The following is a 27936-nucleotide window of genomic DNA, read 5'->3' on the forward strand; positions in this document are numbered from 1 at the left end:
AAAATAAAACTGTTAAAGTAGTTCGGCTACCATCTCGTGGCTTTCCTCAGAGCACCTTCAATTCCAGTTGGATGGAATCTGCACTGCAAACACACTCTTTGCAAATGAACACATGTCTCCCTCCCCATCTTGAAGGAATTCGGGGACTTGATATAATTAAACAATTTATGTTAATATTTGTTTCACATAAGCTATTAAGCAAGCCCCGCAGAACAAGAACTAATTGAGATAGTTCCAAAGAGCCCTGCTGCTGAGAGAGGCAGCAGATTTATACTGGTTTGAAGCACCCCTCCACACTGCCCTTTCCTATTAGAGCCCCCCATCTTTTTATAGAGCTCCCAGGGATACTGAGTCCCATTAGGCAACACTGCATAGCTCCTATTAGCTTCTGAAATACGCCTCTGCCCCTCGTGCTTAAAATAAATAGGTGGAACACTGTGAGAACTTTCTCCAAATTCTTTTGACTTTTGAAACATTTCCTTTTTTGACAAGACATTTAGACAGCACAGCTGTTCTAAAATGTAAGCAGATGTGATACCAAAAATGAGGAAAGATAGTCAGACCTGAGAGGGCTCTATCCATTTAAGGGGTTAAATATGCAATTACCACTGACTAAGACCAGAGAGACACATAGATAAACAGAAGAAACGAAGTCCGCAGATTCCATTCAGAAGCCTTCATCACATTATTACCAGACAGGAAACTCTTTAAGTACCATTTTCAGATGTTAAATCATTGTTCTTGCAGCACATATTCTCACTATTCCTGGGGGAACAATATCTGAAGACAGCGTGCTAACAAATGCAATCCAGTAAACAGGCATTTTCCCTCTTGTTGTTAGTACCTTTGTGTTCCAGCTCCCAGCTCTGTCATCCATGCCTTCTCTCTGCTTTGAAGTTAAAGTACTGAATGAGCGTTGTCATCTATTATCCAGAGTGTGCATGTAGATTATAAATAAGAAATAAAAGTGACTTTCAGTACACTGCTTTTGCATTAGCAAGTTGCCTTCTCTGTTACCTCCTCTGTCCTTCATACTTTGCTACCAATATATTGGAAACTCACTCTTTATCCTGTGGACTACAAGATACAACCTATAAAATATATGTACACAGTAGAGACAGATAGTTCTATTGCAACAAACAATAAACAGGTTTCAAATTCAGCTATAAATAGAAATCCTTAAGCTTTGCCTACAAACGTCCTTCAGGGCCATCTGAAACAGATGTGTTAGAAGCAGCTGAAAAGCAGGGGAAAAGGCTCAGAAGACTGGGGAAGTTGAGAAATGCAACCATGAAATAGGTCTAGATGACGAGGCATGAGAGTCTGTAAACCACAAAGGAAGGAGTCAGGAGGGAATTAATTTGGAAGATACCAGGGTTGGCAGTACTAAATAATCAAAAAACACCAAACACTGGAGCCAAAAACAGAACTGGGAAATGTTTCTTTAATATTACAAATTCCAGTACGTCCCAACGGGCACAATCATACTCTCTAGGGATTTATGGGAGTTGTGATCCAAAAAGTAATTTTTCCCACCTCTATTCGAGCACATATGAACCATGCTTTTAAAACATCTACATACAGATCTGAGAGATGTTCATTCAGAATAGGCCAATGATGATACTTGGTTTTATCATTATTTAACAAATCACGCCGAGGAGGATATGGAAGGTCTGAGTTGTTGTCTGTTTGCAATTTCAATCCAGGTATGACAGAGCTTCTGTTGGATAGCAGAAATAGCAACCCAGTGTTGGGATTAAAACCAGGTTTCAGTGACCAGGTCACAGCCAGGGGATACTCCTGACCTAACATTTCTTCTGGAAAGCCATATGGTTGCTACAGCTGGGAGTAATTTTGCAGTTTTGTCTGGTTAGCTGACTGCACCCTTTCCTAGGAAAAATTGGATTCAACCACATCATTTCATGCCAGAGTGCCATCCTAGATCTATTCCTGTAATGCACTTTATGTATTTGAAAAATACTCAAAAGCCCGTTAATGAAAAAGATGGCAGATCAGCCATTACCTGGTGTGTACCACAGAGGCCATGTATCACTAGCCTTGTGCCAACTGCACTGGTTTCCAATCTCATTCTGAGCTAAATTCAAGGTATGGGTTTGATCTACAAAGTCGTAAATAGCTGCCGGCTCTAATATTTGAAAGGTATACTCCTCCTGTACCAGTTTTCATAGGATCTGAGATATTCAGCAGAAGTACTATCCTTATGAGTGCACAAGATAGAATTTTCTTTGCAATTGCACCTTGGTTATGAAACTCGCTCTAAAACGCAACCAGGCTGGCTCAACTCAGAGTTTCAGGCTGCAATGTATAAATTCAAGTTTGGCTTTGAAGACTGTCCTTTAAAAAGTTGTTTAAAATTATTTAAATCTTTTTAAAGTAAGTTTTAATCTGATTTATCTGCTGTGCATTACCTCAGATACCCGAGCGGACTCAAGAGGTGACAAACTAATACTTTTAATAAATAAATAAATGAAAATCTCTTTATTTGCATTCCTCAGTTTGAAACAGCAGAGCATTATTAATCATGCCAAATTTTATTTGTAGAATAAAGAGAGGTTTTCTTTTGTAGATCAATTATTTATATTTTAAATGTACATGTAACAATCTCATTTATTTATACTGAGGTACATGGCAAATATATTTTCCTTGAATGCTAACACAGGACCACTTAACATTTCAGATGGCTCTGTACAGAGTAGTAAGTTGGTATTTAACATCTAAGGTCACTGAGGACATAGGAAGAACTTTGTTGTTCTTGTGTGCCTTCAAGTCATTTTTGACTTATGGTGACTCTATGGTGACCTTATTATCACAGGTTTTTCTGGCAATATTTGTTCAAAGGTGGATTGTTTTTGCCTTCCCGTATGCCCTTATTTTCTCTGACATATATGAATGGCTTTGAATGATCTCTATGAGAAAAAGTACGCCATGACAAGAGGGACGATACTGAGGTGGGAGTACCTAGTGCTCAGTTGACCAGAGCTCATGGGCAGAGATCATCCCCAGTGGTTTGCATGGATGCTTCCTCCTTCAAATCAGTTATAGAATTGTGTGTTAAAGCTAACCTCCGACTCCTTGTCTCCAAAGTCCAGAAGTGTGTTCAAGGGGGAACGAGGTATTATACACCATGGTCCTTTCCTTGCTCCAGCTCAAGCTTTTTCTTCTTCCTCAATGTCTAAGGATTCCCAATCGGTTTGAGGAATAAAGCTACTCTTTGTTCCTGGACACGATGGGAGGTGAGGGATCAAAACCTATCAAAAGACCTTGGTACATTCAGCCACTATATTAACTGTTATGATAGCCTGAATGAAAATTCCAGACCACAGAAGGGGTTAGACTGTCTTAGTCTGAGTTATCCCAAGGAACAGCTACCTTCTTTAATAGTTGGTTCACTGAGACAAGAGTAGGTTTACTTCCTGGAGCAAGACAGCAAATGGTAGAGCTTTTAGCAGCCATCTTTTGCTCTGTCCTAGAGATTAATCTAAAGAAGAAATATCTACTACAATATTATGATTGAGTAATACTTGAGTGAGAACTACCTACAAAATATCTTCTTTCGGTGGGGGGTGGGGTTGTTTTTTTATTTATTTTTTATTGCATAAGATATTGAGTTATTTTCTTTCAATACTTCACAGGTTTGGAACACTGGCAACTCAGATTTCAATGACCATGCTGTGTGAGATGTTGGCAGAAGTACTTCTTGTATTAATATGCCTAACTCCTTAGTTTCTCTACAATTTAAAATTAATCAGGCTAAATTGCAGACAGCACCGATAAGTTAGAAATGGGCATTATATTAAAGTCAGCCCTCCATACCCACAGATTCTACATCCACGGATTTAACCATCCATAACTTGAAAACATAATGAAACAAAATGAAATCCTCCCCTAAAAATCTTGATTTTGCAGTTTTATATAGAGGACCTCACTTTACTACCCCATTGTATATAATGTGACTCGACCATATAAAATTCCCAAATATACAGTGCATATTGTTCCTTTTGGGGAGTGCTAACATATTTCCTTTTGTTTTTAATTCCATATTTTGCTGTTCTTTTCCTAGACCAACTCTGTGCATTGCTGTGTAGAGATTGCAACTTGAACATCTTACATAAAACTGTAATTTAAAGTGGAATGTGTAATTCTAAAGAACTGTTATTATAACATGCATTCTTCAATATAAATGTATTTACTTAGTCTTCAAATAATCACCATAGCTACTATTATCTGTTATAGGATGTATACATTTTGGGACATCCTGTGCATCAGTTCCTTTTTTGATAAACTGATCTGTTTTGTGATATTAATTTATTATATTTGTAAATCCTTTCAACTCAGCTCTCTGTATTCACAGATTCTGCATACAGGTCTCGAAATTACTTTAAAAATAGTATTCAGTTACAAATTTTGGTATCTAGGGGTTGGGAGTTGTCCAGGAATCCAACACCAGCCAATAACAATGGTATACTCTAATCAAGTTTTCTGCTTCCCATTGGTATTTTAGCAGCAGCGGCATTAGTATTATAATGCACTTCTTTCTACATTTTCACTGCTTCAAGTCCCTTACTTTAAGAATAGTTCTGGAGGCCTTTTGGTAAAACAGAATACACTGCCTACATTTATTTGTGCCTGAGATAGTGGTCTTAGTCATGGATGAGGATGGTAGAGTTAAGGAAAAGACGGACACCCTTCGTTTCTCACTTCTTCCCCCTCTCAAGCCTTGCTGACCATTTAGTGAGTAATAAAGAACATGCACAGTATATACATGAAAAAGGCATCAATTCAGGTGGGCTGAATTCAGACTAAGGCACATTTCTAGATTCACATTAATTTCCTTGTGTCTACTCTGAGTAATAATAGATCTAACCTTGTGTCAAACCTTATTTGCATGTCTTCTTCTTTTCCTTTTTTTAACCACTAAAATGTTATGGTGCTTAGTTTGTTTTCCTGGGTCAGACCCACTCTGCAATCAGCAGTACCTAAATGAATCTGAACATCATGTTAATCATATAGTAACCATAACTGAAAGTCTGGATGTGTGAAACTGCTAACATCAGTAACTTCCTGACACACCACCACAAATGACTGTGGCTTATGCAAATGCCCCAAACCAAAGCAAGTTAGGGAAGTGGTGAAATTCAGTGATCTAAGGTTAGTTATTATGCAGTTATGGGAGGATTCAATGTGCAAATTTGATTCACTCTTAGTTATCAAATGTAGGATCAAGATATAAATGTTGCAGTAAGGGCTCCAATACATATGAAAAAAATATTCAGTCATGCTATAAGTGGCACATGCAAAAGGAAAATTACTGACATTTGTCTCAACTAGTTTTTATTACTCTTTAATTCCTGTGTATTGTGCAATTAATTTCAGAAGAGTAATACACAGACCAACATTGGGATTTCTGCTAGTTGATACAAAAAACTGTCCCAGATGGAGGGATTGGAGAAAGTTTTATTTTATATACTGCACACACTTCCTCCAGGGACACAGGATTCTGCATTAAGAGATCAATCCTCACAAAAACCTTCTGAGAAAGCATACGGATAATGAATGTTGACATCAAAAATCACAGACATCTGAGAGACATTTTAAACATACTTTCCTCAGAGCACCTCTGATAATCTCAAGATATCACTGTACTGATTGGAGCCTTTAGTCAGAACTTACTGAATGGTCTTTATTTTAACATTCCAGTGCCACTTGAATATATATATATATATATATATATATATATTCAAAAACATTCCCAAAATCGTCAAATATGTGTTTTTTGAGTGACAGGGAAGGCTGATGGGGGGAACCCTAAAGTGCAGTTTGGAACATCTGTGTAAATTTTTCACATGCAAAACATGTGTCTTTTTATGCAAAACAAACTGGGGAAAACCCAGTATTTTATGTCTAGGAGAAAGCATTTTCTGTCCAGAAAACATTAGTTCTGTACAGAAATGTTATTTTCTGTGTAAAGTGTATATTTCTGAACATAAATGCAATTTCCTAAATCCGCATGCTTTTGTACAGAAAGTCACATTATCTATACAGAAAATGTTTCTGTACAAACTATGCTTCCTGGACAGAAAATAACACTGGTTTTGAAAAAAAAATGTAAAATTTGCACATAAGGACTGAAATCCTGTTGCTGGTCCTGGTAGGAATAGACTCGTTCAGTTGATGTGATTTGCCTATGTTCTGACTCCTGATTCCCAAGGTGTTTGAATAGATCAACTATGTGGAAATATCCAACAGCTGGCCAGGCACAAAGTCCTGAATTGTGAATAAATTTCAAAACTGTGTACATTTTGAGGATTTTCTTGCAACCTGAAAAAATATGTTAAAATTTCTCTGTGTTTCCTTCAGCAATGAAGGGAGAGATACCTCTAGCTTTATAAAGTCTACTTTCTAGAGCAATGGTTCCCAACCCTTTTTTGACCAGGGGACCACTTTCCAACATTTGTACCAAAAGGGTTACAAATCAGTTTTTGGTGAATTTTACAATAGGTTTGGTTACTGGGGTGCTGATTCAGAAAATTACATCGGACAGACCATGACAGCTCTAGTTTCTGATACAGAACATATGCCATCCAGTAGTTGCCACCTGCTCGCTGGCAGAAAACCGTATTTAATAATCTAGAGCTGATGTGGTAATAGTAATCTTTTGTGGGTAGTCATAGCCTCTCCCGACATTCCCGTTGCCTCGGCACTATAAGAGGGTTTTGTGAGATCAGTCGCTCTCATTGCCGCATTGTTTCAAGGCAACAGTGTAGTAATGGCGAGGCTGCAGACCACATTTTCATTCTTGTGGACCACTGGTGGTCCATGGACCAGAGGTTGGGAACCATTGTTCTAGAGGGATATTTAATTCATTTTTGCCTTAGGACAATTTTGAGGAAAACACATCTGAAGCTTATATTTTTACCGCAAAAACGCCAATGAGGATTCCCTTACAATGCCAGCTCCATCTTTATAATGGTATTTCCTCATGAGAAGGAATGCAATACTACTTTCATGATGTCACATTCCTGATAGTTATAAACAAACCTTATTTTATTTTTTGCATTTTAAATACCTACATGCACAATGCAAATGGTCATTTAAATTAGGGAGCATGCAGTTTAACCTACAGGTATGACAGGCCATCAATAGCCAGATACGCTATGGCTTTCCTAAATGTCTAGCTGCTAATATCCTCTAAGGAAATATTTCACTATAACAAAAATAATAAAAAGAGATCTAAAAACCTACAATGAAAAACTATACTCAAATATTAGGAAAGGCTTTGATTAATGGAAAGCAGTTTTGAAAGGATTATATATTTGGAAGGATTTGCTTAATGACATTCACAAATGATCACATGCTTTCTTTCTCTCTGCTGCTTTCCCCCCACTACTTTTCCTTCCAAAATGAGCAATGTTTATATAAGCAGTACAACTATTTTGGAAATCTTAATTTCATGTTTCACAGATCTTACTCTGAAGAGTACAATGAAGGAGAAGAGCTGTCTGAATTGCAGAGGGCTTAAAAGAGGCTGTGATGTCAATTTCTGATATAATCTAGATTTTTCAACAATTTTATCAGGTCTAAAGGTGTGTGTTTGTTTCATTTAATTTAATTTCTACCATGTCCTTCTCCCAAAGTGGGACTCATGGCTGTGATTCACAGCACAGAAATACACACACACACACGAGACAGAGAGCTATGCTATAACACTTAAAAACTTTTTAGATAAAGTATTCCAAAGATATTCAGTACCATAAAGAAGATCTTGAAATTATTATTATTATTATTATTATTATTATTATTATTATTATTAAACTTATCAGATGTGGGCATCCTCTATTCGCACACACTATATGCTATGGATTCTTTTTGGATGTTGCCAGACACCTTAGCTGTGTTTAGTCTACTTACAGCACACTTCTCAGTCTGTCTATTCAGACATAAGTGCCACTGTATTAACCTGAGTTGTCATGAGACATGTGATAACAAAATGGCATACAGGGTTAAACAGGACACAAAGTAAAAGAATTACTTATACTGAATCCAGGACACAGCTCTCATGTTGAAGTATTCTAGCTTGTGTATGATATCAGGTTTTGTTTTTTTACACAAATAAAACAAAGTGTAAATCCATTGAGACAGTAGAACACGATCAACAATTTGCAAACTACAGACGTATCTCGGGCCCTTTCAACACTGCCATATAATCCAGATTATCAAAGAAGATAATCCACATTATCTGATTTGAACTGGATTATAGGAGACCCTTTCCACACAGCTGTATAAAACCCCACATTATATGCTTTAAACTGGGTTATATGGCAATGTGGACCCAGATAACCCAGTTCAATGTGGATATTGTGGATTATCTGCCTTGATATTCTGGATTATATGGCTGTCTGGAAGGGTCCTGAGTCTACACTGCTGTATAGTTCAGTTAAAAGCAGATAATCAGGTTTTTATGGCATCGTGGAAGGCAACTGTCTCCAGAATACCTTATTGAACATATGTGAAAAGCAAAATTGAGAGAAAAAATGGTAAAGCTGTTTAGTCTATGTCACCTGTTTGAATGTTTGAAAAGCACAGATCCTTATATTTGGCACTAAGAATCCCAAAAATTGTATAGGCTGGTGAAAAAGGAGGGGGTCATATCTGGGTTGATTTGGAAGAAAAATTCGAAGTCTTTTTCTTTATATATCTAGGACTCACTTGTCCTGTTTGTCTTCTTTCACATTTCATAATATAAAAATATGCTGACACCAAATTTTCTGTTAAATAAATGATGGCCAGGAATGTATTTACATTGATATCTGTAGGGGGGGCATAATTCATGAATTTGTCGCTAAAAAATATGCTTTAAACTAGTAATGTATCAATCACATAAAATATCTACTATAGTAATTCAAACACAATATTGGTGAATGCCATATTTTCCTGATTATGTCAAACAATGTTCTTTTTATCCATGGTGAAACGGCTAGTTAACAAAACATTGGAATGAATAAAAAGCACCCTCATATGTGAGCAAAGAAACATTGCTAATCACTTCTAAGCCTTTATAATCCAGTCTTCACACAAGTCAAAAGTATAGAGCTATGTGTAAAGTATCTTCAAAAGGTCTCTGTTAATCTGTAGAATTTGGGATAATTTGTGGTAAAAATGGGGGGAAGGTGTGTTTCATAATATATGTATTTTTCCTTCTTGTGAAAAGGGTCCAAATGTATCACACAACACTGAAAATATGAGTCATTCCCCCTGCCTTTCAAACAAGTGCAGCTTCTCATTATTATTGTTGTTGTCATAATTATATTTATTTCTACACTTTTATCTTGCAGCCGAGATGCAAAGTCCCACACAATATTTTAAAAGAGCAATACAATTTAACATCCACAAATATAAAAACAGAATTAAACAAGTGTCAGTTAAAATTTCCTAGAAAAAAACTAAAAACTGTTATAACAATCTAATACCATACAGTATTCCCTTGCTCACTCCTGAAAACTCTAAAGCATTGGTTCTCCATCTTTCTACTCCTGCGACCCTTTAATACAGTCCATCATGTTGTGGTGACCCCCAACCATCAAATTATTTTCGCTCCCACTTCATAACTGTATTTTTTGCTAAAGTTATGAATTATAATGTAAATATAATGTAAAAATCAAAGGGCGCTTTCCCCCCTGCCTTGAAGGGACGCAAGCCTCCCTTCCAGCCTTGCATGTTGTCCTTAATCCACACATGCACACCACATGCCATGCGCCAAGCACACCTGGTCTCCCCTCCCTGCTTGGAGTCTCAGAAACAGCCCTGCCCTTCGCTGAGAGGCTGGCTAATCACAGCAGGAGGAGAGCTTTTGGTGGGAGGATTTGCCGCCTGTTTCCAAAAAGGAAGAGAAAGACAGGTGGGGAGATCTTCAGCCTTCTCTGCCAAAGGGGTTCCTAAGACCCTCAGAAATTTGGTGACCCCTCTAAAAACCCCTCATGATCCCCCCAGGGGTTTCGACCCACAGATTGAGAAACACTGCTTTTAAGGAAGTTTGTATTTTAAAGGATCCCGATTAGTTTACCTGTACAAATAGTCAAAAAGAAAAAGAACCAGTCAAATAAAAAATGGCTTGCTTTTCTCCATGCAATATATACTACCAAGAGAATGTCTTGTACTTTCTGAAGCATTGTATTGAATAATTATAAACAGATCCATATTTATTATTTTGTGTAATAGACACGCATGTATGTACATGCATATAAATATATATGTCGGTTCTGCACCAGGATGGCCATTCATCAACAGCAGATATCTAGCAGTATAGGCCAATAAAGGACACTTACTCAAAGTGTTGTAGGGAACCTTCTCCCCAACGCTTGGTTCATAAGGTGACCATAGTTCTACTTCTCTTCCCAAACATTAAATAGTACAACACAATAAGGAACACGTTGTACAGCAATTACAGCTGATTGGTTTACTTGTGTTTATCCTCACAGGAATCCACCTGGAGTAGAACCAATGGGATGCTGTAATTCCAAAGCAATTGAGGAGTTTAGCAAGTCCATTAACTGCTAATCATATACACAGATTTTTAGACATAGATTCCAGTTGCAGAAAGATTCTAAGGTTCTGCAATGTTGGCAAGCTGTACACCAGTACTGCCAAGGGTGCATCACAGCTGTTTTTCCATGCTTAACCTTCTGAAATATGGAGCACAACAGTGGCAATGTGGTACAGCAATGGCAACGGGCTCTCCCCACTATCCCTTTTAATCTGCTGCTATTACAACTTGCATGCCAGTAGAGTTTCCACATCAATCATAAAAGGAAAGTGAAATCCAATACTTGATAAATGGTCCCATGAAATCACCCTGTCTGGTAGGTTCAACTCATGAACCTATAACTGAGAAAGGAGAAAGAAAACATGGTCTTCCTTAATGCAGATCACCACACTGCATCACACAGAAGGGCAACAATGTCAAATCCTGAAAAATATTCAAACCCACTTATAAGTGCCTCATACAGATGTTTGAATCCATAGCAATACAAATGCAAGCTACTAGCTAGTACTGGAACAGAGAAACAGGGCTGAAAACAGAATGAAGGATAGTGGAAGTAATTTCATGAGTGATTGTATGCCACCTGATCATCCATCATTCAAATATTCCCAGTCAAGTATTTGAATTGTTTCTATGGGAAATATTGTTTGAACTTACGACAGAGCTTTGTCTGTGCTACTGGATCTCTGGCTTGAAACCTTTATCAGGTCAACGAATAGTACTTTAAGTGCTGCACAAGTATTTCTATGAGCGCAGCCACAATGACTGAAAAATATATGGTCTGAAAACTCAAAGACAAAGTATAACCTATAACCACCATCACGTAACAACTTTACTATTGAAAAGGAGATGATAGATATTTTTAGTGTTTTTAAAGGAGAGGAAGAAAATAATAATGGCTAACAAAATGCACAACGCAGTGACACAGATGGCAGTGCTCAAATTACACTTATAAAGTGAAGCCTGGGGGGCGGGGGAATCTATTTCTGTACATTTTAATTGACAAGAACTATTTGGTTTACCTGGGCCCTGCAACAAGAAAATGAGCAAGTGTGAATCAAGTTTAAATTTAAAAGCAGTGTGAAATCAGGTATTCATGAGAACTCTACAAATTAGTACCATTTTCATTTGCCGGGGGGGGGGGGGGAGTCTAACTTGGCTTAAGAGAGTTATTAAATCTTACTAAATGGAGCTTTATTGGGTGGTAACTGATAATGGTTCATTTCTGTACTTAAAAGATAAAAGTGCCTGTATTCTCTTCAACTTGGGAATTACAACTCAGACTACAAAAAGAATATGATTTGCTCTGGGTAAATTTCAACCTGTTACTCTGATGCTGAACAACTTAGTAGCCAAGATGGACTTGTCACTGTGGCTAATACAAACTTAGTAGCCAAGATGGACTTGTCACTGTGGCTAATACAAACAAGATGAAAAAGGCTTCTGGGTGTGGTTTAACTTCTAGGTGTGATTTAACCTTCTTTTCCTCATCTTTCCTGGATCTAGATTTTCTTAGACAACACTGATGACAAATAAGCATGGAACTTGTATATTTTTTTTGAGAAAACAAAAAAAAAACCTAATGATTACTTCTTCTATAGCAAAGGAACATTTGGAGGAGGTTCTATGGGGTCGGAGAAGTGGCAGAAAATGACTATTCAACTCTTACTGCTTCTCCCTAGCTATAAACAAATGTTTCCAAGTATGTAGCTGCTGTGAAAAACACAAGACCCATTTTGCAAATAAAATAACTAAACATACAACTATGTTATATTGTACTTATACACATCTATGGTGCAATCATCCTTGGAATGTTATGCTGAGACTTTAAAAAGTATGTTGTAGAGCTGGAAAAGCTGAAGAAAAAACCCATTAAATAATCATGGGGACACATCAATATCTTTAAGCATAAGGGTTGAAATACTTGGGGTTCTTACCTTTGGAAAAAGGAGAGTACTGAAGCCATGGTACAAATAATGAAATTATGCAGAGACTGTATATAGTGAACAAGTGATGACTTTCTGTTCTCTCATAAAATGAGAACCTGAAGTTACCCAATGTAACTGAATGGCTGGGAATTCAAGACCATGAAATGCAAGGATTTGTTTCATTTCATCCACAGAGAACATTGCTAAACTCTGAAATTTAGTACCAAAACTGTAGTGATGGCCAGAAGCCTGGCTTGTTTTAAAATCGGATTAAAACAACAAAACAGAAGGCATGTAATCACAGTGAGTGAATAAAAGGAGTCAATTTACTATGCAATGGTCAAAAACCGTATTCTTTGGAAAGCCCAAAATAATTCAGCCTTATTGCAAATTGGCCTTCTTCAGAAATTTCTGGAGTTGCAGTAAGCACTTTCCATACAAGTGGATCATTGAACATTAGAAAAAAGGACTCTGAGTTTGTGGAGGAGTAGGAATGTGTGTAGCTACTTACACAATGTCTGTGTTTGTTGCCACAACAAGCTAATTTATTTTGCACTACCTGAAATTTCTAGAAGTCCAGCAAATTTGCAAATGTAGACCAGACTAAAGGTTATATGGTCATTGCAGAATATATATCAATAAAAAGACACCATTAAAAAAATCAATTCTATTATCTGGAACATGGCAGAGTGTTATGCTTTATCTCAATTCAAATTTTCAATTTTTTTTTAAAAAATGTTAAAGTAAACTATTTAGTTTTCACAAATTATTTTTGTTAAAACCAACCTTCCTTCCTTCCTTCGGGAGAAAGATATCCCATAAAGTCATTCAGGTGCTGTCTTCCAAACTGCTGAAATGGCAGGCTATCCAGGCACTTATTTTGCTCACACATATAACTGCCCTTCCAAAACTGTAAATATTATTTTGAAAATTTCAGGTTTCCAAATTATGGTTTCAACCAATGGTTTTTAAAAAACAAACCAGAAAACAGCAAGGGATAGTTGAATAATTTCTCCCCAATAAGAAAGGGAATTTACACATCAACCCTACATAGTAAGTTAAATTGTGCTTGCTCCTAAGTAAATATGCAGAGGACTAAAGCCTCAAGTGTTGATCACATCAATTTAGTATCAGCAAAATTAAAAAAAAACTGGCAAAATTAATTTACATAATGTTCTGGGTGTCTAATTCTTAAATGTTTCTTAATCTTATTTTTGTGTATGCACCCTTTATATTTCTAAGTTCTTAAAATGAAGAACTTTTTCTCTAAGAAGCAAAACACATTTTACACACAATTTTCTGTCTGCTGAAAGAGGTATATTGTGCCCTTCAGTGAACATAAAATTGATATTATCATCTCTTAGTTTATACATCACTACTTAACCTTCAGATTAAAAGATATTAGATCTGAATGACTAAAAAGACATAATGTCACCTTCCGTTCAACATTTGGTGATCAGAGAACTTGAGGGGGGAAAGCAGGAGTAATAAGAAAATCATTGCAAGTCCAATTTCCATCCACTTCAAAAGATTTGCTGTGGCAGAAGGCACTGAATGCAAAAATAGTGGTGGTAAGCCAAACTTATTTCTAATACTTTTAGTACTTTCTACTAAAGGACTCTCACCTCATCAACTTTTCATTTAACACTACACTTGTGACCCATATTAAACTCATGACACCCACATTCAAAATATTTGGTTCCTTTCTTCATGGCACTGCCAGCAATAGCTTTGCTATGACTGACTACAACCCCACAACAGTGTACAACAGTTGTTCTCAACCTGGGGTCCCCAGATGTTTTTGGCCTTCAACTCCCAGAAATCCTAACAGCTGGTAAACTGGCTGGGATTTCTGGGAGTTGTAGGCCAAAAACATCTGGGGGGCCCTGGTTGAGAACCACTGGTGTACAATTTTCAACTTTTCAAAAAATTGGAATGATAAATGCAGATAAGTCCCTTTTCTTTGTCCTTTTCCAACCTCTGCTTGAAGATTCAAGGGAAATGATGAGTTATGATTATTTGCTTGATTTTTCAAATATGTGCTCCATATTACCTTTAGTTAGGCCCTTATAAAACTAAGGACCTATAGCCAATGGACAGTGAGTGGGCAGATGGTCTGAATGAATACCAAGGAGAATACTGTTCAATACTAAAATGTCTACTACCAATTAACTCTGTACATGTATACTTAAACAAAAATGACAATCAATTCCATGAAACATTTCCAGGCAACTATCCACAGCATGGGTGGGCAAACTGTGGTCCATGGCCAGCCAATACTATAAGGGGACTTTGGGTCCCCTGAATCCGAGGATACCTACACCGCCCCCCTCCGATGATGAGGGAAAGTCTCCTGGATTGGTAGATATGTTCCAAACATACCTACTACCACCACTCTAAGAAATCCAAAATGAATTTTGTTGTCAACCACTTACTGGTCAATTTTTGAGATGATATTATGGGAAAGAACATTGGCATCTGTACCCTTATCAGTTGCACATTCCCAATATAAAGTATTACAACTTGAAGACATTATGGCTAAAGTAGAGTACAGGCAGTCCCCGAGTTGCAAACATCCAACTTACAAATGACTCAGATTAGAACAGTGGTGAAACAACTGAAAGTGAGAGAAATCTACCTCTAGGAAGGGAAATTCACCCCTGAAAGAGTGATCATGGGGAAAAGGTGTCTCCAGTGAAGCTTTATCACCAATCCTTTTTCCACAACAAGCCAGATTTTTCAAAATCCAATTATCACAGGGACAGAAGGTGAGGTGAAATCTTCTCAATAGGGGCAAGGTAGCAAAACAAACATTAAGGGGTGTTCACCCTTCCCTATACTATCCAAAGCATATATGTATATGTATATGTATGCTGGAGTTACACTTAAAACATACTTCTTCTGATTTACAAACAAATTCATCATAAGAACAAGTTTACATAACCTATTTTGTTTGTAACTTGCAGACTGCATGTATAGGACTTTTTGGGGAACATCAGATAAAAACAGAGAACATATAAAATTTGATTCAAATTATCTATAAAAACTAAAATGTAGTTAGCCAGTTAAATTATATCTTCAAAAGACTATGTGTGACTTCATAACTACACGGAGCTGCAGTTCAAAAATAAAGTGATGAAAGAAAGTTTTCTTATGCAAGATATTGTTTTTCTCTTTACATTTACATCTCTTTCTCTGTACTTCTTGCATATGTATTGCAAGCTCTTAAGGAGAAAAAAATTAGTTCCTACCCCTTTTTGATCAAACAATATAGTCTAAGAAAAGCTCAATCTAATTCATAAAATTTGCATTATACAGAATGAATATGACTTGAGTTTTTCAAATTTTGGAATACTTGTATTTGCATAGAAATATGAGACATCTTAGAGATGGGACCCAGGTCTAAATGCAAATTAATTCATGTTTCATATATACACCTTATATACATAGCCTTAAGGTAACATATAAGATGTTTTAAAGGCTTTCATGTATGAAACAAAGTTTGTGTACACTGAATTAGCAGAAAGCAAAGGAGTCACTATTCAGTCACCTATGTGGACAACGTTGGAGTATTTCAGATTTCAGGATTCCAGATAAAGGATGTTCAATCTGTACACATTTTACCATTCTGCCATTTTCAGTAAATGAACTTGTTTATAAAACTCCAGTCTGTATGCATATATGAACCTGTATGTGAGTTTTTCATTTTAACTGAGCTCTTCCACTGTTTTTTGGGGGGTTTTTTTGTTATTTGTTTTTTTCTTTTGCAATTTGTGCAAAATGAATTCTATTGTTACTGTAGTTGAACTGTCACATCATCACTCCTAAAAATGAAAATAATTCTCAACAACATACAAAATGTTTGGTATTTTTAAGGCTGCAGCAGAAAAATCTACATTTGAGAAAAATGCATTTCTGCAGCAGTTTAACTCAGCTTTTCACGCCTTCAAAGAATATGTAGTATCAGATTGTCAATATCTTAGAGAAACAAATCCAGACTGTAGAGAATGATACTTGGGGAGGGGGGGGGATCATATTTAAACAATGTTATTTGTATGAAATGTGTTTATTACATTTCTAAGCACCCCAGGCGATCTACTATAAAAACTATCATAAATACTTATCATAAGATAAAAGAAAAAAGAAGTGCAAAATCATATGATATCATAAAATTTGAGAGTATCATTAACATATAAATTGGACGGGTGACACAAAACACATTAAAAGACTGATAAAATCTGCTGCCTTTCAACAGGAAATAAAGAAGAAGGCATCACACTCCCTCAAGGAGTCTGGGGCTAAAGTACCAACTGTCATGGTATAACCCTTATGGAACTGCCATATTAATGCAACCTATTTTCACAGTTCATGCTACAGTCCCAGATGTGTTGTTATATGTGAGGAGGGGATGGAGTTATAGGTAATATAAGATTTGGCCCTCCCTCCATGTGCCACTGGCAAGGTCTCTTAGTGCAACGTGAGCACTATCGGTCACTTTATTGCCACTGCAAGAATGGTGTCAATAAATAGGTTTCAATCTTGTAGGTAGTGGGTAAGCAGGTAAGAGTTCTCATGTACACTTTAGCACCTATTTGGTGTAGGGAACTATCAAATGCCTTCTGAGATCCAGAGGTGGGTAAAAACTCTGCTATTGAGACAATCTGGGATTTGGAAGCTGAAGAAGTAGTCAACGCATGATACCTAGCCTCACTCAGTTAAGCCTACATCAGATTGCCCCCAATTTTGTGTTTCCCAAGAGTATCACAATACAAATAGTCAGGTCAAAAAAGTGGCCCCTGTTTAACCCAACAGGTCTCTGATGTCTGGTTGTTTCTGGTTTCATTAATCTATGGCTGGTTATCAAAATTCAATTTGGAAAAAAATGTGTTCACGCCACTCTGAACACCGTTTCCACTTCAGGTTGCAAGGAAGGAGGTCTATTTTCCTAGCCAAAACTCAAGAAACCTCTGAATCAGTATTTGTAATGTCACTGATCTTGCAAGTACTACTGGTCCAGGTCCATGTGGAAAAACAAGATAGTTCACACAACAGAAAAGCAGAAAGCACCCTTTATTAGTACGCCAGACAATTCTGCACAGTTGTCAAAAAGAATTGCAGTGCTGCCAGGAAACAGCAGTTTTACTTAACAGTCATTCAGATTTATTGAATGAATATTTTACAGCAAGCATTCTGTTAAGTGACCTGAGAACATATGCTGTATTAGGAGAATCAACTAAACAGTATATTGAATACCAACACTAGTTGCTTCAAAGCTACCCCCACTCTATTCTTTTCTGCATTTACAGCATATAAAAGATTTCTAAACATTGTGATATACATTTAGAGGGTTGATTAGTTATTATTACTGTAGTGTATGTGTGTGTCGGGGGGGATTACACACACATGTAAATATATTGTCCAACTAGTGAATCGTTTGCTTCTAAATAGAAAAAAAAACGCATTGGTATCTTATTCAGTATCTATGATGCTGTAAGCTAGAATTATGGCCTTGTAAACTTTGCCATTCGTATTTGCAGTTGTACCATTGCAAAATCTACAATGCTAAAAAAAATTACTTTAGAAGCCACACAAAGAGATACTGAGGTGCTGATGAGCAGAACACTGAGGCATGATGCCCCCAGCTCTCTCCTGCCAGCAAAAGGCTCAGTACACTGTTGATCACTGGCACAGGGAAATCATCCTTTAGTACACCATGTGCCAGTGCCTCAGAATTCCTCAGTTAGTACAGCTGTCTGGTTTCTCAGGTGAGTATGGGAGGATAGAATCAGGACAGATCATTGAGACAGCATCATAACTAATTCTCCCATTGAAGATCTCAGTCTACCACCTAATAAAATAAAAGCATACGGAGATTGTCTCAGACGAGTGTAAGCAAAGGTGACTCTATCTACAAGTAAACATAGTCCTTGTACCTGCATATTCCATGAAATTCAAGTGTGAGAAGCCTTGGGGTTTTGGGGGGGAGGGCATTTCCGGCCTCTTGTTTTTAGGACATATGGAAGACCATATATCTAATTATTCTGGAGATTTCTGGAAGTGTGCTGTTGGACACTTACTTGTCTCTTTGGGAATACACGGCTGAATCTCCTTAAATACAGAAATGGGCTGCTATTGAGTGATGCAACACATTACATACACAATGAACAGCGATCCCTGGTTGATTATGAAGGGAACTTGATGATACAGTGGTAGGAAGGTGATAGACCTGATGCTGATTAATATCTGGTGAAAAGCAAGAAGTTACTAGGTTCTGCGTTGTTCAAATACAAGGTTCTTTCTGTAAATGTATATTATCAGTGTGTAGACATATTTACATATCTGTGCATATTTCTTTATATGAACACAAAATACAGTGAAGAAGTAGCACAATGCTCCGATTATATACTATAGCATGAGCATATTTTAATGTGCGGTCTTTTAAAAAGAAGATTTTTCAGTTCATGTTGGTCTGATGCATTTTACTGTTCTAATTCTCTTCTACTGTCCTATATTAATCAAAGCTGTATCCCCTGTTGTCTTTGCACTATTCAGAATGTGCCCCTGGCAAAGAATGAGGGAAAAGTCAACAGGAATTAAGTTTCAGTGCAACTGTTTACTCAACTGTGGCCTGTACTTATTGAAATTTTATCCATGGTTTTGTGTGACTACTGCAGTAATGAATTCAGCATGGCTGTGATTTTCTCACTGATTGTATTCTCACTTCAACTAAGAAACCTATAGAAAGAAAATAACTGAACTAACTGTCCACTGCATTTAGTATCATGCAAATCTCAAACTGCTAAACTACAGTAGATTTATGTTGTGTGCCTTTTTCTAGGGGAAAAAATAGGGTTATTTTATCCTACCATTTCTACTGGGTTTTTTTCTACTGTGTAACAACCTGCTGACAAGATCATCATATGATCTAAAGTCTCTACAACAGTGCCAAATGTTTCCTTTTTTAAAAAAACTTCAAGAATGCTTTCAGCACTTTGGAAGAGCAAGTTTTCACCCATAAACAAACCTGCAAACCCTTAAACGGTAAAAAACAAAAAGAACTCCATACCAAGGAATTATTTTAAAAGTACAATTATAATCCTTATTCTTCACAAATCAGAATATTACATATACTCCAAAACTTCCCCAACTCCAATAGTACAATGAATCTAAGATTTTTTAATTGCATTAAAAAAAATCCAACAGATTGTTGCTACCTTAATCAAAATCTGTTGTAGAAAGAAATATTAACTTTTTTTTGTCGAAAACTATTTTGTTCAACACCAACAGGAGGGAATCAGACTGTGACTGTTGCAACATCTGGATGCCTGTGTCAAGAAAGTCTTTGCTGTGAAACAAAGTTAATGTTACCATTTAAACTGCAGTTTACTTCTACAAAATGTAAACCACCAGTATAATAACTCAAGTATCATCTCTCAAGTTCTTATTTTCTGGAAAACACCACCATGTTTTTTACAGGGCCAGAGTGTTTCACTCTCACCCCTTCACCCATAAAATAGTTGTAATATAATTTACAGTACCTGTTGTTGTTGAAGATGGGCTAGATCTGCAGCACCAAGTTCCACAGAAGGTGTCTCTCCGTTTGACCTCACTTCTCGTAGGCTACACTCTAGTAAGTGGTTGCCAGAACTTGCTCCATTCTGAATGGCTGAACTGTTACTTTTTGTCTCAGTCCCAGATTCTTGCATCATGACTTAAAAACCTGAAATAATTTAGGGAAGAAAAAAAGAAAATAAGGCCACTGTTAAAACATTTGCTGTATATAAAGAGATGTCTCTTGAAGCTTGCCACAATTGTAAACATTTGTCTTTTCTCTTCCTACAATTTATATTTTCATTAATGGTTCAAGCTACCAGTTTATGTTTATCTATTGCAAGAGCTATATAATTTTAGATGTAAATTCTACTTCTAAATGTAAAAACAATTACTCACCAGCGTTTCCTTTTGTAATATAAAAACACAAAGTTAAGTAATTGAATTTCTTTAATTACATCTGAACACTTTACTTGAACCCTATAAGACACTTTGAGGTTTTTTTGTCCATAGTGTATTACCAAAAGACACAAAATGGCATGAGACCGGCTATGAAAGTGTAATGTTGGGGGCAAACTCAGAAAAATAAATCCATGATGGCTTGGAACACCACTCTGCACCCAGATATGGTCATTTGAAATTAATACTATCCAAGCCTTAGCATGAAATCTTATCCTCATTAAGAATAAACAATAACCTTAACTACCAACATAAGATGACAAATAAAATCAAACTGTGTTTTTATTTTATTCTACTTAATTTTCAGAGTTGCAGTGCTGCAGTTAGAGTTTTAAAAGGACACTGAAGTTAAATATCTAAGATATGATATTTGAACATCTCAGAATTAATAAAAGTTCAAAACCAAGTTGTCTCACCTTAGCAGTAAGTAAAGAAAATAAGTTTTTAGCTTACAGTATTATGCTCAGTGCTAGCCTTTTACTGACTATCATGGCAGAAGAAACTTTTTGGCATATTTCCTATATCATGCTGCTAGCATGGGAACTGAATTATGCATAGAAAAACTCTGGATAACAAGGGATAGCCTATATTGTGGCACTTCCTCGTGGCAAGTTACTGAACTTGTTTAAGCACAAGCTACTGAAACAAGATGTATGTGGGTGAACTATAGTGTTGACTCCTTCTGTGTGGAGTCACCTCTCTACCCAAAAATATAGGATGGAAGGAGCTATATTGTCATGCATCCCACTACACCAGCAACATGTAAAAAAGGGTCTCAGTAAAAAGAAACTTATCACTGCAGAAGTGACACCATCATCTGATGATAGAATCCTTTCAAGGAAGATGCCCGAGTTCTCCAAGAGTTATCTTTAAAAGTACCTTCTTCACATAATACAACTTCAGTAAAAAAGATAAAATAGTAAGTATAGGTAACTGAAACAGCTGCAAATGTGGGTGTATTTTAATACTAGCAATCCTGGATTACCACTCAAGATATGAACAAAAAACGAAAGTCATAGCGGAATAGTTCTGTCAAGGTTATATTGCAGAATAACAGAGCTGTGTAACATGTATCACTGTGTGAGACCTTTATAAAACACAATGTATGTGGGAGAATACATCAGCTGCATGCTTCCCCCACGCCACCCTGCAATTTAGTCCTGACAGGTATTGTGAACAGGGTATGCTATAAAAGTTCTTTGGGTTGGACACATTCACTTGAGAAACAAATCCCACCCACTCATTACCAGCAGCAAGAGTTACCTCTACTGATGCCAGGCATAGTCAGCTTCAACATGAATGGACTATACCCACTATGAGTCAAATGTTCTCTGATATTGCAAGGCATTTTTAAAATAGTTCAATTACACATTGGAAGGTGAGTCACTGAACATACTAAGGAAATTAGGTTAGGGCAATAGCCAGATGTTTCTGAGTGTTATTCTGCAATGGAACTCCAGAAGCAGCCACTGATAAGGACTGCCACCTTCTGATGATGCTACATACTCCTCTTTCTCTTGCTATCTGAGCTATTCCAATTAAGGGTCAGAGGGCCACAGAAAGTTCTAAGAACCTTGTTACTCCTGAGCTAAACAGCATTAGAGTTGACTAAAACATTTGATAGTAATAACGTTTGAAGGAAAGATAATACCATGGCACCAATATTTCCTTTTGCTGCCTAGTGGCCCTGCTGCGATCCTTGGCAGTGGCATACTTGGAAATTGGGGAGGCTGCCACTGCTCAGACTATAAGGTACAGGTTCATTATTCGCATACTCTGATTATATTCACTGAGAGGATTAGAGGTGGAAATTCTAAACCCTGTTTTCATTCAGACTATCAGGGATAGTTTAAGGAAAGGGAGGACTTAGCCAAAAGGTATCTCCATATCCTCCACTGTAGGATGTGGTGGCGAGGAAACAAGGATTTGATGCCATTTTCGTGTTTCTGTAAGATTAGTAGTCAATGAATTTACTAGTAAATAATCTCACTATCAGATCAAATCAATGGGCTACTGACTTTTAATTAAAGTGTTAATTACAGTATGTGATTAAAGTGAAACATCCTGAAGAGCGAATTAAAGGCTGGTGGCTTTTTATCTACAAACTGGCGAATGTGTTTAGATGGTGCTGAATTTATCTTGGGAAGATTGGTCAGTATCTTTGACAGTGTCTTTACACACTAGACTAAAACTCAGAGTGGAATTACCACCACTACAAACATTAAAACATCAACTTGCAAGAATATATTACTGAAAGGGTATAAACAAACTGATGCTGAACTATATTGCATTGCAAATAAGTTGTCAAGAGAAAAAAGAAATCCTGGTCAAAAATGAACAACTTCCCATTTATTTTTCCAATATTTACTTCTGGCATGGACTACACATTTTTAGATCTATGTTAAATTTCATGAGCATCCATTCAAGTTGCTAAAGATTCGTATTAGCAAACATGTTAATGCCAGACAGTCGGTGAAGATATAAGCCATCTCTTTGAGGAACAAGCTGGTGCAAAACGAAGTCCTGTATTTTTCACATTTGTGATAGATTTCAAACTAACAAATAAAATCAGTCTTTATTCCAGAGCAGTTAATTAAGGTTGACCAAGTCAGGCAGAAGTAAATTAACTTGGTTGATCAATTATTTATATGAAGCAGAATAAATGCCCTTAAAGAACTTGGCCCAGACATTTAAGGGTGTGTAAATTAAACCAAACACAGATTGATGTAATGTATTTTATTTCTATGGAGAAGAGAGCTAATGGTACAACCTGTCTGAAGAAAGTGTTTATGTGGTAAGACCTAGTTGAAAAGTGTTCATCTCTGGCAAGAATACTGGGTCACACAATGGAGGCTAAAGTACAGTCAGTTTGCTTGTAACTGAGGTTCTTCAAACAGTCAGCTGTGAATTCAGACATATAGTTATTGTGTATGCAAAGAGTGACACATTCTAAAGCTGAGTTGCTTTTGCTGGGAACTCCATACTCGCTCTCTCACTGTGCATCTGAAGCACTGTTATATATGCAATGCTTTGTGATATATAAGATTAATATATATTGGGGAACAGCTACAAAATATCTGCCAGACTCTGTGTCATATGAAGCCTGAAGAAAGATGAAATTAGCCAAACAAAATGCCACACTCATCTCAACATCCACTTGGTAAGGACTGGTGGAAGTCTGTGGCTAGGATTATGTGAAAACCTTATGTCAATAAGACATAATGCATGGATAGTAGGGTTGTGCGCGTTCTCATTTCAACAAATGGGCTCTGAGTGGTTCAGCCCTTTTGGCCAGCTGTAACAACAAAGGCTTCACCATCATTTGGGAAGTCTGACTTGGCCATGGTAGTCCATGCTCTGGCTACATGCCGTATACACTACTGCAACACACTCTATGTGGGGATGCCTTTGAAGACTGTTTATAAGCTTCAAATGGTCCGGTGGGCGGCAGCCAGGCAACTAACAGGAGCAGCGCTCAGGGAGCATTCAACTCCACTGTTGCGCCACCTCCACTGGCTCCCAGTTTACTACCGAGCACAATTCAAAGTGCTGGCTTTAGCCTCTAAAGCTCTAAACAATTCTGGCCCATCTTACCTGTCCAAACATATATCTCCATACAAACCATTCAGGAATTTAAGATCATCTGCAAAGGCCCTGCTCTCGATCCTGCTTTCATCACAGGCACGCCTGGCAGGGACAAGAGACAGGGCCTTCTCAGTGGTGGCCCCTCGGCTGTGGAACTCCCCTCCTAGGGATATTAGATCGGCCCCCCTCCCTCCTGACCTTCTGGAAAATAGTAAAATCCTGGCTCTTTGAGCAAGCCTTTGGAAACATGACATAATTGGACAAACACAATATGATGAAATAACAAACACGGAATGGCTTAGACAATGTAAATGGATAAGGAGTTGAACTGGAGGACAGTGATTATTGTAGTTTTAAGTGGTTTTATATGGACTTTTATTATGTGATATTAACGGTTTTTAATTGATATGTATGTATGTATGCATTTAATTGTTGCCAATCTGTACACCGCCCTGAGTCGCCATCGGGCTGAAAAGGGCAGGATAAAAATGCTGTAAATAAATAAATAAATAAATCCCCCCCCCTCCCCGGCCGCAACAGACCAGTCAGCTGCCAAAGACTACTGCTTCTTGTTTCTTTTGGCTACATGTGGAGTGCAGAGAGGCACCTGTATGCCTGCACAGCGTTTTCCTGTGAGCCTTGCCAGTTGAGCCGATCAGAACAGAAGAAAATCATGGCGTGTCTTTTAGCCAAGCTGGGCTTCCATTTTTCTGTTGCTAGCAGGCCTCTGAGACAGACAGATCGGTTATCTAAATTCTCAGTGCTTCTTGCAGCTCTGCGTGGCTTGGCTTTTTTTTTATTATTAAAATAGCAATAAATAAGTTTACTTTCTGCACGCTTAAGAAACTGCCACAATGGTACCCTTAACATGAGGCAAGCTTCAAATGTGGGGTAGAGGATGCATCTTACCATTTCTAAAACCATCATATGATGAGGTAGGTAATTCATATCTTTTTTAAAGAACGGGCAAATGCTCCTTCAGGTAGTGTGGCTCTCACTGTAATAAAGGTTTAAGAAGGGTGCCTCCCTAAATTCAGCTTCATTGAAAGAGTGTTGAAGGCAAATGATCCCAGAAAGGGTAGTTTCTTAAGTCTGATGCCTTTGACTCCAGTCTTATTGAAGGGTATAAGGAGAAAGGATCCCAGAATGGACAGTTTCTTAAGACTTATGTCCTAAAAATGACAGAAAGGGGAGCATCGTAAGTTCCCTGTTGTCATCAATGGGCCGAATATTGCCGGATCTTTTGGTTGCCAAATCGAAAAATGGATTCCCCCCCCCCCCCAACTGAATTCACGAGGCTCTCAAAAAATGGATCTGGAGGTCCACCAACATCTGGATACCAAAAACAGAATGGGATTTAACCGAATTGCACACCCCTAATGGTTAGAGGGAGCTTTAGAGCCCCTTGGAATAGAAATGAGGAATACTTCCCCTGCCTCCAAAGGCCAAGTGGCATCAACACTCATGTCATTAGGTGCCAAGTTAAAACATGGCTATTCACCAAAGTCTCTGGCCCTCATTCTTTCAACCAACAGATGTTATATATGGTGTGTTTTTTTACATCTGTTGTTCAATATGTTTCAGCTTATTTAAATTAACTCACCTGTTTAAAAGTGCTATTTTAAACTGCCATAAATCTCTTAATAAACAAAAACTAAAAACAAGAGGACTAGTTCATAAGCCAAGGTAACAGTCACCACAACCCACTTTGCAAAGTGCTGTGAAGAAGCAGATCACCCCATTCTTCTGTCTAGCATAGGACAGTAATAGTCTATTTGATTGGTAAAGTGGCACCATCCAGTCAAAATATAAAACTATTACTCAGCAGGTATCTTAAGGATGTAGGAATACTCCACAGAGAACAGAATTATTCAATGTTAAGGTCAGAAAGACTAGATTCTAATCTAAATAAAATCACAAGACCACATTTGGATGAAAGAAGATCTCAAGGCACAGAACAATTTTTCCCTTTCAAAAAATATCAGTCCTCGCATATGCTCCCCTCCCACATCAGATTTTCCCACATCAGATAGTCTTAGAACTATGAATTATCCTATGAGAGCATTTATCTCTTCCCTTCCAACAAGTCATTACACTCTGATATGGAAAAAAATGTATGTGTCTCAGTGTAGTAACCTGTATTGTGCATTTCTATGATCATGTACATTATATCATTATATCTTCTGGCAAGTCAAGTTGGGCACAGCTTATGCCCCACTATGGACATACATATTAAGTAACTGGAGCAGATTACCTGTACATACAACTGAAACGTTTAATTATTTCACAAACATTTAAATCCCATTTCAAATGAAAATGAATCAGTTGAAGAAATCTATGTAGGAGCACATACATAATTTCACTCATTGATGTAATTCCATACTTATACAGGAAAGATTCGTGGAATTCTATTTAACAGATCATAATGATAATGGAATGTTTGAAAAAAAATCTGGAAAGAGAGCATGAATGTTATTTAACAGCCAGGAAAGCAAGATAAATGTAGTATGTTTAATCAGATCAGAAAACATAGCTTGATATTGTCCAAGATGGATTTTTAAATTGTTTCCCATTTCTCTAAAGCAAAAAAACAAAACAAAAAAAAGACGGAATTTGAAAAAATTTCCACAGTTAATTCCGCTCTACAATAACTAAGGAAATATAAACACACTGAACAAGATTCAATGCTGGCGAAAATGGGCTTTTCTTCCTCTTCCTCCTCCTGTTGCAGCACTCCATGGTGAGTTTTTAAAAAAAAAAAAATTCAAAGGGCTTCTAAGCTCTTGAGAGCAAGTTTATAGGGTGAAGGAAGGGCTACACCACAAGGGAAGAGAGGCGGTTTCTTCCAGAATGAATGGAATCCAGAAGAACTGTGCCACTGAGTTCTGACCACAAATGCATACCCCATACATGCACTCAAGTGAGTACCACACATCTATCTATGACCTTGAAGGAGCTGGGGGTGGTGACGGCCGACAGGGAACTCTGGCGTGGGCTGGTCCATGAGGTCACGAAGAGTCGGAGACGACTGAACGAATGAACAACAACAAATGTATGATTATGAATAGTTTTGGAGTAACTAACTGGTAAAATAACATTTTTAAAAGCTTTTCTCAATAAGTAAGCAAGCAAGAGTCCACATCTCATTAAGAGGACTACATGTTTTCTACAAGAAACAAATTAGGGGATGTGCATTAGCATCATGCTCCACTATACGTTAAGGTGATACTTATTATTACTAAGACAGTTTTTTTGTGACAGGCAGTACATACTAAAGTAATACTAAGGAAATCATGAGAAAAGCATCCGGCAGGAAAGCAGAAAATGCAAATGGACATGAAAAATAATCAAGGAGAAACTCTTTGGTCGTGGTATTCTAAAAAAAAAATTGTTTTGTTTTTAATGTGACTCTCCATTTGGGCTAACAGGCTAATTTAATGAATTTAAATTAGTATTTGCGATTTCAAAGGCTTTAGGTCATAAAATAAAGACTGGCAATATCACTTTATAGCACTAAACAGGGAAAAAAATAATGGTAATTGGACTTTGCTACATGAGACCTCACAAAGCCCAGGAACAATGCATATTTGCTGTTACACAGGACCATCCTCCTATACAGAATTTTCATAATTATAACAGAAAGGCGTAAATTTTCTAATGCATGGCAGCTCAAAAAGTAATCAAGAGAATGAGCCTGAGGGCTATTTTAATGTATGCAAAGCTAGTGACCCACAGTAAATGGGAGGTAGGCTTCAATGAATGCAAAGTAATGCACACATACTAAAGACCTGGTCTGATGAGGGACGGCTAAAATTAACACCCAATTAATTTCCAAATTGACAAACAAATGAAACC

At 37.3% G+C, this 27936-nt stretch overlaps 1 protein-coding gene across 14 annotated transcripts in view; it reads right to left on the reverse strand.

The window, feature by feature from the left end:
* Positions 1-27936, reverse strand: part of FOXP1 (forkhead box P1) — a 612918-nt gene that overhangs the window by 229026 nt on the left and 355956 nt on the right. For 13 of the 14 annotated variants that reach the window (XM_067463468.1, XM_060766355.2, XM_060766354.2 and 10 more), the window contains one exon: positions 20025-20206. In XM_067463468.1, the coding sequence (XP_067319569.1) occupies positions 20025-20195 (171 nt within the window). In that variant the 5' untranslated portion in view covers positions 20196-20206. Of the gene's footprint in view, positions 1-844; positions 923-20024; positions 20207-27936 lie in introns of those variants that run through there. The other variant, XM_060766366.2, reaches the window with a different exon arrangement.

The sequence above is a fragment of the Anolis sagrei genome, chromosome 2 (genome assembly GCF_037176765.1).
Source record: "Anolis sagrei isolate rAnoSag1 chromosome 2, rAnoSag1.mat, whole genome shotgun sequence".
NCBI classification, from domain to species: Eukaryota; Metazoa; Chordata; class Lepidosauria; order Squamata; family Dactyloidae; genus Anolis; species Anolis sagrei.